Source organism: Apodemus sylvaticus, chromosome 3 (genome assembly GCF_947179515.1).
Source record: "Apodemus sylvaticus chromosome 3, mApoSyl1.1, whole genome shotgun sequence".
Taxonomy (NCBI): domain Eukaryota; kingdom Metazoa; phylum Chordata; class Mammalia; order Rodentia; family Muridae; genus Apodemus; species Apodemus sylvaticus.
The window spans coordinates 105,738,946-105,751,047 of NC_067474.1; the positions used below are offsets into that span (position 1 = coordinate 105,738,946).

Below are 12,102 nucleotides of genomic sequence, written 5' to 3' on the forward strand. Positions count from 1 at the left end.
TAGTGGTTTAAGCATCATACAAAGTTAAATTTCAATAGCATACAGATATTTATGATTTTTGTATGAAAAATGTAAGGAAATTTGTTCAAAACCTATGGTTATACTCATTTTTCTTTTTTTTTACCACAAACATATTTATAAACGAAAATGTAGCATCACCATAAACAGCTGAAGCTAGACTATCTACAGACAGATTTAGCCAACGAATCTGATGCACTGTAAATTCAAGTCCTCAGGACAACAGAAGTGAATAAGCAAGACCTCAAGTAACAATGTAAATGCCATTTACAAACAAACAAAAAAAAAACTGATACAAAACATTCAAAACCTGAACATCACTTGATATGTAAGGGAAAAAAATAAAATTAGCTGAAAGGTTCATAAACACAAGGTCTTATTTACATCACACAAAGCTCAGGTGTTAGCCTTAAACGTAACTCTCAAAATACCTTCAAATATACCCAACTCAGGTCGCCTTTGCTGACTTGCTGCAATGCAAACGTGTGCAACATCTCCTCTTCCTTAAGACAAAACAATTCTCCAAACAATACTGCAAGTACATCACTAAACACCATGAGCTCTATCTGAAGGGATTTCTTTAGGAAGAACAGATTTTCCCCCATCTCTTGGTAATTTAAATTTCTTGCCTGCTCTTATATATTCTTTTGTAAATTTTTTTTATTTGTTTCAAAATCACAAATCAATGTGAGCCATCTATCACATAACAACCAGGATGATCAGACGCCCCACTGGTGATTACGAAAATGAAACCAGCAGTGTTCCCTCACTGACTCAATTCCTCTCATACAAAGATCTCAAAAGTATTTTTCTACATCATAAATCTCTCTAAATTTTCCAACCGTTGCAAATTTCCTGGTAAATTTTAAAAGCTCACTAGGTGTCATATGAAGAGATTTCTCAAAGTATTCAAGTCAAAATATTTGTTCCAGGACCAGTAAAAAGTTTCTCCAAATTTTCTTTTTTATAAAAATAGATGCTTTTTTTAAACCCACATCAAAGAGGCTCTTATCTCTTTGGCAAGGTACTGCTTTACGAAAAGTTCTCCAGTATTCTTACAATAAGCGTTTATAATGTCGCCCCCCCTGCCCCAGCCCAAATCAGAATTACAAAATAAATACTGTTTGTAACTTCATAAATAAAAATGTAAACTTCAAAATACTTTTCTGAGACATAACAGCAATGCTTTAAATGTAAACCAAACACAAAGCTAATTATAGAATGGAAAGAAAAAATGAAAACAAAAGAAGAAAAAGGAAAGGAAAGAAAAGGAGGTGGGAAAGACAACCAACTGAAGAGCTACAACACAAAGCCTCAGTACTTACTCACAGGTTCAAGGCAGTTATGTAAAAAGAAAAGAAATGTCTTCCCTTAGCTGAAACACTTTAAAAGGTCCACCTTCTTCAAAGAAGGCAATAGAATGCAATGTGACAGGTAAAAACCCTGTACCTCTTGTCCATATTCAAACATAAAAGATATTTAAGAAGTTTTAATTCAAATACTAGCAATAAAAAATCTCACATATTTCTTAGGATGCTAAGTAGTCATTTATCCCCATCTCAACACTGACTTACAAAGACATTTACTAATGTATAAAGTTTCTCTTAACTTGCTTTTGTTGTATAGTTTTCATATATAAATGGACTGAGGACAAGAGCTCATTAGGCTTTGTGCGTTTTGTTTGTCTTAAAGGAGACCTGCAGTACTCTGTCTCCCAGACGGTATCCATTGAGGCTAGCTATCGCCATGGCAGCCTCATCATAGTTTGTCATAGTCACAAATCCAAAACCTTTGCATTTATTGGTGTTAAAGTCACGGATGACCTTCACGTTGGTGACAGCTCCAAAAGGCCCAAACATTTGCCACAGGATACTTTCATCTGCATCAGGTGCCAGGTTGTACACAAATATGCACCAGCCTGTTCCAGGGTGCCCAGGAATATTAATTCCAGCCAGACTGGTCATTCCATCAATCGTCATTGGTGAAAACCTACTAAACAAAACAGGAAACAGACATACACACACATACAAGGAACATAGATTGGTTAAAACAATGGGCTTAAGTTCTTTTGTCTTTTCCCAAATTTTAGTAATTCTGCTTTCCCAAAAGATGTATACAGCTACTTGACGTGTCAACCGAGGCTCTATTTGTGGCTTGCAGTAACAGACAAACAATCCAGGTACTGATTGATTATGAAATGACCACTATCTGCTGAACCAAACAACAAATTAAACAATGGCAAGAGAAGAGAAGAGAAGAGAAGAGAAGAGAAGAGAAGAGAAGAGAAGAGAAGAGAAAGGAAGGAAAGGAAGGAAAGAGAAAGAAAGAAAGAAAGAGAAAGAAAGAAAGAAAGAAAGAAAGAAAGAAAGAAAGAAAGAAAGAAAGAAAGAAAGAAAGAAAGAAAGAAAGAAAGAAAGAAAGAAGAGAGAGGGGGGAGAGAAGGGGGGAGAAGGGAGGAGGGAAAAAATCTAAAACTCAGCTTCATGAGGATGGAGAGGAGAGAGAACCAACACATAACAGAAACATGCTATAATGTTGCAATGCAATCTGAAATAATGACTTTTTAAAAGACTGGGTGGCACACAGTGGTAAAAAGATATTCCAGGAGTCTAATGCACTTCAAAAGCATTTTACAATAGGCTATACATGCAAAAGAAAACCCAACATAAATTTATGAGGGTGGAAATATTGCTCCCCAAATCAAAGAAATCAATTAGTTGTGGGAAGGGATTATGGGTATCATGAACCTATTTCATTACCTCTTCACTCCATAAGCCATATTGAGCAGATTGTCCAACCTGCAAAACACACATTTAGCAAACTTCAGTGTTTAATTTCCCCCTTTCAGTTCATGAAAGCTAGGCTTATTACTGCCACCTTCCATGGGGATAATTGTGCAAAAAAAATATATGTTGATGTTTCAAAACACTGGGTCTTTTACCATTCCTGAGAGAATGGGCACCCACTGTTGTAGAATACTGGCTATCTCAACAAGGACAGTGCAGCAAAGAAAAAAGCAGTGGTCACCCAAGGAAACAGCCAGGAACAGAATGTGAAGGCGCTGGAACAGCTGACATCTGGCTTTTCACCAGGCAAGCCAAGCTCTAAAAGTGAAACTGGAACTGACCAGGCACCTCTACAAAAGTCCACTTTTACTTTTTACAATTCCATTGGTTCCTGAGGCCACTGAAGCACACAAGGATTATCCAGCTGACCTAAACCCCCAGAGATCGTTCTTCAGAGTTTTGATCTTTTAAAATCAAAGATGCAGATTTACAGAGATGTACAATTACATTGTCTATGGACAAACTTGGCTGTGTAGAATCTGGGCCATCTTGCTTTATTATATCAAGAAGACTATTATCGGTGCCTCAAGTTTCTAGTATTTACCAATAAATTACATGTGAGGAGTGGGCATGTCTAATGCAGAGCCATATAGCCCACCCAACTGCAATGCTCCCCACTCTCCATAGCCCCAGGTCAGAGGTGAGGCACAGATTTTGCCTTTTAATACCTTTGAAAAGCTAAGTAGCTTGGGAAGCGGGTGGGTATCAGCTATTTGTGTCCAACCCAAACACAGAGAATAGCACATAAGAAAAGCGACTCATCTCAATTTATAAAGGCCAAAGTGTTCCTTCTGGTCTTTCAGATATGGAAAAATGTTGTCCCTAAATGTCCCTAATCTTAGTTTCTACTGGGCATTTATATGTTGTGAAAAAATGAAAGGAAAGTGTTGAGTCTCTCTCATGCATAGTGTAAGTCAAGGAAGGAATCACAGTGACACTAGGTCTTCCTTCGTCTATTTGGGTCTGCCACACTGCATTCTGTGATCTCAAAGGCACCACATAGCACAGACCACTGGCCCGAGCCCTGCAGCTTTCTATTACATACCTGGTGATTATGTAAAAGCAATGGTTACCAAAATATCATCCACCACTAAATGTAGGATGGAAACTACCCAGAAGGCTGAGTATTTGCACACACAAAGCGCAGAGCAGGTGTGAGGACTACAGACTGTCAGGGAACTCTGTTCTGCAGAGTGAAGATGAGGAAGACGCCATGTCTTTATATGCAAAAACCAAGGTTACAAACATCAGGAAGAAATGAACACAAATTCGCAACACCAATCAAAAAGTGATCTGATCGAGAAAATTTCATCAAATTACTGGAATGATAGCTATCGAATGCATTTGACAAACGAAACCTGTGGGCCACATGACATACTGAAGTCTCTGTTCAAAGTGATTAAAGGACAAAATTCAGTAGCTGCATTTCCCTCTACCCACTTCGGAGTAATGAATGACATTCCAGACATACACTTTCCTTAAAATATGTCTGCTTTTAATATAGGATGGAAACCAAACCTGCCATGGAAGTTGAGGTTTGAGCACTGAGGGAATTCCCAATTTTATCCCATTCTACAATCGTCAGGGCATCTGGAGCTTTTGCAAGTAGGCCTCTGAAGACATTCAATGGGTCTTGGAGCTGCCCCACCTGTAGATCTTATATGGTCCCCTGACCCTCACTCACCCTCCAATCCTAGGGGAAATTCAGTCCTGTAGGATGTAAACCACGTTTTCTACACATCCCTCTTTCCCCTCTCTCATCAGCAAGGGAGTGGAATAGTCCAGGAAATAGTCCAGGCATGGCAGCTGGCTGACTACAGGGAGCTGACCCCCAGTTCCCTGGCTCTTACTGCCACACATTTATGTGTGTCATTGGAATTTAAAGAAGCTAGTGGGTACTTCAGATGGACATCAAGCTGCCTTTGTCCAGCGCAGGCTGCAAATTGTAAACTGTGCAGCTCTAGGAGAAAATGTCATCCTACCCCTGGCAGAGCAGTCATACCTCATGTCCCACGGCTTCAGCACAACTTTTATATGTGATCACCTAAAACTGAAAGTCACTACGGTCAAGAGGAGCCCAGGCTAGCAGCCTCTCTGAAGTAACATGGGCAACATGAAGATGGTGTACTCCATGGGTGCAAATGTTAAGGAGTCAACTGCATGTGTATCTTGCTAATTAAAGCCAGAATGTTCTTAAATTATATTTAACATCTGGAGTGCAGCAGCATCTGCACCCACTCCATGGCGTCACACACTGTCCTGAAGAAGTCTGAGCCTTCCTGAGAGGGTGACCAATGTCTGCTCCCACCCAAGCTTTAGCTGGGATATAATCCAACTCACAAGTAACACATTAAATGGAAGATTAGATAGAAAACCTTAGCTTCAATTAAGGCATCCTTTACCTATAGAAAGATTCCCAAGAGAAGGGAAACTGGGCTAAGGATGTTCCAGTGAGGAGAATTCAAGAAAAAACAAACCAGTTATTTCCTTTAATTCTCACTGAAAGCACATCAACAAGCTAGACACGGTCAATTCAACGTATCTTATATGAGGTCAAAACATTCAAAGTGATAAATGTGAACACTTTATGACTCTTGCTTAAAGCAAAATCTTAATGTACTAAGATACCTTAGATAAACTTATCAATATATTACTATATTTGATAGAGTATATATTTCATCTTCATCCTATGTTTGTATATTTGATTAGAACTCAGAGTCTAAAGTTCACTGATTATAGAGGCACAAACCATGAGCATATTAAAAAAAATGCACAGAAAAGGCATTAAGTAATGTTTCCTATGACCAGGAAAATCTAACTTACATTATTACCAGGCAACATTTTTAATAGAATGCTCTATCAGCTAGAATACTTTCATCTCAAAGCAGAATGTTTAGAAATACAGAATAAAACTAAACTATATGCCTAGTTTTCAAGCTATTCAGCTGGTAGATTAGGGAACAACCTATATGGGAAGGGGAATTAAAAAAAATCAATTAAAGTTACACATAATATGTAAAAAAAAAAAAAAGACAGTAAATAAGAAAAGACAATTTTGTGCACTATGGAAAAATTAACAAGCCTCTCCAAAGCATGGAGCAACAGTTGGCTCAAAGTTAACCAATAAGCTCATCAGTGTTCCCTTCAGTCACGTCTGCTATGAACGAGGGCAAGGATTCATGAGGCTTGACATCTGTGCCTTCCAACATGAAACCCAGCCAAAGTAGCTAGCAACATGCCTGAAGCTCAACCCAACTGCTAACTGCAGAGGCTCTTTTAAAATGTACAAAGACTCACAGGACAGACACACAGCCATTGCCTAGGTCACACTCAATAAAGTTAAGTTTACTTCACAGGAATAAATGAGAAATTTTGGTTTACAGTTTAATTTGGACATCTTGTACTAAGAATATTCTTAGTGGGCTGAAATCACATTTTTCATCCAAATAAATATTCTACCTTATTATGTATACTACAAACACTTCAACTAGCCCATCAGATTAGCAGTGTTCATATTTAAATCATTTCAATACAGACTGAGCCATAAACCTCATAAGCCCAATTGTAAAGTTAATCCTTATTACATGAAATTTTATTTTTTAATCTTCATGAACACTGAAAGTCCTTTCATCATTATTATAACTTGTATTCTTCTGTCTCTCTCAGCTGCCAAGATACCACCATAACATAAAAATAGCACAATGAACTTTCTAAAATTCATGCTGGGAAGTGGCAAACTCAAAGCAAAGGCTTTAAAACATAAGTACTATAAAGAAATAACTGCAGAGGAATTAATATCTCCACTATAGAAAAGAGTGAGATGCCAACAAAACTTTCAAGTCCTTAACTCAAGTGTCTTATAAGCTCAAAGATGAACTTTTATTCAATAAAATAAGAAATTCAAGGTAATGACTGCCAAATTAAAGATACTTTTAAAAAGTACCAGTCACACATTAAGATATATTTGCACTATAGAAGTTAAGACTCATTTCTCTCATTCCAAGTCTAGATCAAACACATTCCCTAGTGCACAGTAATTCAGATTTTACCACTTAGACAAAGCAGAGGTGGGGATGAGCAGAGAGGTAAGGAAGAGAACAGGAATCCTAGGAAAGAAAAAAGTCTTCCCTACTGGGAACCTGATTGCTTCGTTTTGCCTTCACTGGGTAAGCTGGTAGCAGCTACATCTCAGGGCAACTAGATATCAAACTTAGTGCAGAAAGAAGGGCACTTCATAACCCAGGCTGGAACTTCAACTGTTCTTCCTGTGTCAGCCTCCAGAGTAGCTGGGACTCCAAGATCAAACCTCCACATACAGTAATCTTCCTCCCTTAACAATGCTGGGGTTTCCTTTCAATTAATGTTCTTTATTCCCTTATTGAACAATGGTCTGGTTTTTGTTTTTTGTTTATTTTTTCCTGTAGGGCCAAAGAATCTCAGAAGTAATGATAATGTGTAATATTACAATTTTTTTGTAATATGGGATGGACAGATAATAAAGTTTTAAAATTTAATCGCACTGACAACTTTGGAAAAACTTTACCTCTTTAAAAATAAAGGGCATGGGCATGTAAAGGGGGAAAGAAAGACTTAGTGAGGATGTTGCAGTACCCAACATCCAACCCAAGCTGCCCAGAGACCAGGACTCTAGTGCTGTCCATAGGTCCTCTGACATAGTCTTGAGAATCTAAGAGCACTTCTCTAATAAATAGCAACCAGCAAACACCACGACAGTGTTAACTGAAAACACAAAGCATAGTGCATGGCAGTACAGCTTTTCTCTAGCAGCCAACTAAAGCTAACCGGACAGGATGACAAGGAAACACAGCTAAAGGTCACTGAATTTCATCTGTACTATATTCAGAAACAGCAACAAGTGAATAAAGGCACCAGCGTGAGGGCGTGCGTGCATGCAGCGCTGGAGAAGGGTGCTTAGAGGTCTTTCTGCAGAAGGAAATAATCAAGTAGCTCAGAGGTCTTGCCTCTCATTCAGTTGCCACTACTTGTCACCAAGGTCAAAGGTGATACACATTTTGTTTTCCTCAATGTTTTTTTTTCTCCCAAAATTACAGCTGATGAACCCAATGAACCAGGGAGCTGATCATCTTCAATATGGCCTTTGACAACTGCATCAATTCTGTCGGTGAAGGCCAGCTTAAGTAGGTATTCAACCAGGCATTAACAGAAATCTCTTTTCGCACCTAAGTAACATACTTAACTGTTTTTAGAAGGAGATTTTTTAAGTTAATTTTTTCTACACTCTATTATACCAATGGGGGAAAATGTATGTGACAGAGCCTAGAAAACATCTAAGTTCATTCATCTAGCTTACTAAGTTTATGATTCCATATTCTGGTAATTAACTATTTGGTCTCAGAAAAGAAAGAATATAGATTTATATATACTTATAAAAAATTAGCTTAGGAGTTAGATACAATACAGTTATAGATACAATGCTATATTTTACCATGTGGCTGAGTGGTAAATCAAAACTGGGTAACTTGTTCATAAAACCAGACATTCACTGTTCTAACTGAATCTCAAGTCACTCTTTTGCGTCCACACAACGTATGTATGCTCTGAATGCCTCCTGGTCTGCTTGTTTATTCAACAACTAGATAACTTGAAAACTTGGGTTATTTATGCCCATTAGTAACACAGTGACTTGTTTGGGTTTGGGCTAATGCATCAGTGAATTACCACCCAGAGGCGGAATCCAAACTGACACTACTTTCTGTATGGTAGCTAAATGACTTTTACATTTTTAAAGAGCTAAAAAGAAAGAAGGAGAGAGAGGGAGATAGATGGTAGGGAAAAGGGAGAGGAGAAGAGGAGACACAGTTGCAAAAACCATGACCCAGAAATTTTAATACATTTCCTCTCTGAACATTAAAGCTAAAGTTTGTCAACCTCTAAACTGTAAGATGCAACCGAAGAGAGGCACCCACTTGAGGAAACTTCTGGCATTCATATCAGTCATGTATTTTTAACAATGTCTATATTATAAAACAACGCTAACTGAAAGAGCTCTACTTGATGGCTCAAACACGAAAATAAATTCTTTGCAAGAAAGGCGTAATAAAAAGAAAATAGCACATCAGATGTCACAGTACACAGGCCTGGTTTTTCCCAAAGTGTGCTTTGGGCCCGGTAACCTGTGGCTGCTGTGTTTCCTGTATGCTTCAGGATGCTTAACAGCATCCCTGGACTCCACCCACTAGATGGGAGTCACATCTCCAACCAAATTATGCCATCACAAATGACTCTACACTTTGCCAAATGTCTCTTAGAGGCAGAATCACTCCTGGAGGAGAACTGCTCTTAGAGTTAATTGCCCTCACCTTCAGTAACAGCAAAAGTTGCTCTTTCCCCAAGCATGTTTTCTCTGTGCCCATTAAAGAAAAACAAGAAAAAAAAAAAAAAAGAAGGAGAAGGAGAAAGAAAACCACCGTAAAGACAAACTCAAAGCAGAGATCTTATTGATACAATTACTTGACAGTAAACCTGCAATTCTCCTCCAGTTTAGAGCTGGGCACAAGAACTAGACCAGACTTACCTAAAACGCTGTGCCTGCTGAGCTAGCGGTCCTGGGTACCTTCTGTTTGGAGACTGGTACAGCTGGGAAAGGATGGCCTGATTGGTTTTTTGGCTTGGATTATTAGCAAACTTTACAGTGATTGGCTCTGTGGCACCAGGAGGTTTCTGGCCATTTAGGCCTTTGATAGCTTCTTCTGCCTCAATCCGCTTGTCAAATCGAATAAACCCTACACCCCTTGATATGCCTAAGGTAGATTTAAGTAAAGATTTGGGGAAGAGGGAGCAGGAGAGGGGAAGAAGAGAAGAAAGGATAAATTAATTTTTCCTTCTCATTAACATCTTTTCACCAAAATACAACATTTGCCACAAAAATCACATCAGGAAGAAAATTTTACCTTAGTAATTCAACTTAAAATCTCAATTTTCCACCTTTTAAAAATGCACCAAATAACCTATACAATGTGAGGTCTCACTATCATACCAATCTTTATGTACCAATAAAGTACAGAGTACATAACCCCATGCTTTCTTTCCCTACATTCCTTCCTGCCTCCTGTACACCTATAACATTAACTGTGCCCAAGTACTACTTTTCAAATCATGCTATCATACAAGCAGCCCCTTCCTTTTTGGCTAAAAAGCATTTGCTAAAAACACTAGAGAGCGTACATAGCTAAACTAAAATTCTAAGTAATACATTTGTCATAATCATATCATATAGCATGAAGATCTGTCAAGAAAACAGAATCTGAAGAGGGTCTTCACAGTCTCTGAAGCTCTCCAATTCTTCCCTTTAGCTATCTTACAGAAGTAACGCAGTGGACTAAAGTTAAATCAGCAGAACTGTAAACTTCCTGGTGTCTCCAACATTCCTCTTAAGCTTGGAAGGCCATTCCCGCCTGTTCTTTGACAACTGCAAAACAGGGCATGGACAAGGCCTTTCTGGGTTTACGATTTGACACGGCAGGATGGATCTCAGTTCACCGCATGTAACTGGCACAGACAGGTGAGCAGATCATCACAGTTGGCAAACACAAGGTAGGCAGCCATGGAGAAATGCCTTCTTGGCAACCAACCAGGTCCTCACAGGAGCATATTGACTAGTACATAGGAAAGTATAGATAATTCAGAATGGGCCAGTGAAGAAAGGAGGAGACCTAGACCAGTGTGACTTAGAGCATCCTCTCAAAGTAATGGGTGGTGCGTTTGCTTTACAATTGAACCCTGGTAAGGCTCAGACTTCCCTAAGGTAGATAAGGCATTGTCCTCATGTACGCTTCACCTTTTCCACTCAAGTTGCACGCACCACACAGGTCCAGCACCTGAAGGCTGAATACCAGAGCTGCTGGGCGTCACTTTTTCACTTCAGGGAAGGGTATGTTTCTCTTGAAAGTTTTAGTATAAAGAGGAACTGACTACAAATATGTCCTTTCCCTTTCATCTGTCTACAGGCTCCTACTGAGGACGGACATGGCAGCTAGCAAATTCCCATCACTCAGCAGGCTGAACAAGTTTGCTCCAAGTGTGAGATGGCAGCCTGGCAGCTTGGTCAGAGTGAGTGAGACCTTGAATTAAAAAAAAAAAAAAAAGAAGAAGAAAAGGGGGGGCAACAAAACGTGCACACAGAGCAAAGGAAAATAAAAAACTAAACTTCTTGGCTGCTTCATTAGGAAAGCCCAAGTTTAAAAATGTCATCCATACAGGTGGAGCTACTTAAAGGGGGGGGGGGGGAGACTGGGAGGTATAAAATGACTATCCTCAGTACTGACTACATTTGGGGTAGGTAGGACCCCAGAATTCGTGGTTCTAGCAAAGTTCCAACAGGCTGCTGATAGACCACACTTGGGAAATACTAAGTTAGTTCGCCCATCATCTTTGGAAAGGCCATCATTAATGGGAAGAGACGAGTTCCATGTTATGTATGAAGTTTACTCTCAGTCCACCAATTTCTCATTAACTACCAAATTCTTTTTTAAAAAAATTAACGCTATGAACAAGGCGGTAATTCTGTTGCTTAGAATAAATTGTTTAATTTGCTATGCTTGGGTTTCTATTTTGCCCCACTAATGAACAGTGCGTGCAATACATCAGTGTACAGAATGCATCAGGATTATAGGATAGTTACTGCAGCTAATGCAGTCGTATACACTCTCAGACTTTCTCACAGTACCACAATCTACAGGCCAATCTCCCAGGAAGTGTATACACTGCTGCTTCTCCCTCGCCAGAAATCTATGAAAAGCACTTCCTGTGAAGGCAATTAACAGCACAGAATGGAAAAGCCTACACTGCTCTGCTCAAATTCACAACAACCGAACTGATCTCCACTTGAAGATGAAAAATGTGGCCTGGTTTTATTCTAGAGTTAATCCGCCCCTTTCTTTACAATAGAAATTCACACAGTGTAATACACAATATTGCAATATGGGTAACTTGGAAATAAGGCACCCCAGGTAACTTTCCGATCCTTCCCTTCCATGCTTCTCCCGCTTTAAAGTGTTCTGAAGAGGACAAGTATTGTTTTTATAATAGAAAAAATCTATGTGTATCTTATTTTAAAAATCTGTAATCCAATCCACATTACCAACTTTCCGTTAGCTAACAGTGTTGGCAGAAATGGTCCTTATGTACAAAGTTCATTCTAATGAGCATCTTACTCTCATTTCATTTGGTCAAGAGTTACATTAGGCATAAAACAAAT

The 12,102-nt window shown here is 39.0% G+C and overlaps 1 protein-coding gene across 8 annotated transcripts in view; it reads right to left on the reverse strand.

The window, feature by feature from the left end:
• Positions 1 to 1,540: 1,540 nt before the first annotated feature.
• Elavl2 (ELAV like RNA binding protein 2) overlaps positions 1,541 to 12,102 on the reverse strand; it is a 61,208-nt gene continuing 50,646 nt past the window's right edge. For 3 of the 8 annotated variants that reach the window (XM_052175569.1, XM_052175567.1, XM_052175572.1), the window contains exons 5-7: positions 9,421 to 9,646; positions 2,778 to 2,816; positions 1,541 to 2,007 (exon numbers count right to left, since the gene is read on the reverse strand). In XM_052175569.1, the coding sequence (XP_052031529.1) occupies positions 1,680 to 2,007; positions 2,778 to 2,816; positions 9,421 to 9,646 (593 nt within the window). In that variant the 3' untranslated portion in view covers positions 1,541 to 1,679. Of the gene's footprint in view, positions 2,011 to 2,777; positions 2,817 to 9,420; positions 9,647 to 12,102 lie in introns of all 8 variants that reach the window. The other 5 variants (XM_052175568.1, XM_052175566.1, XM_052175571.1 and 2 more) reach the window with 3 other exon arrangements.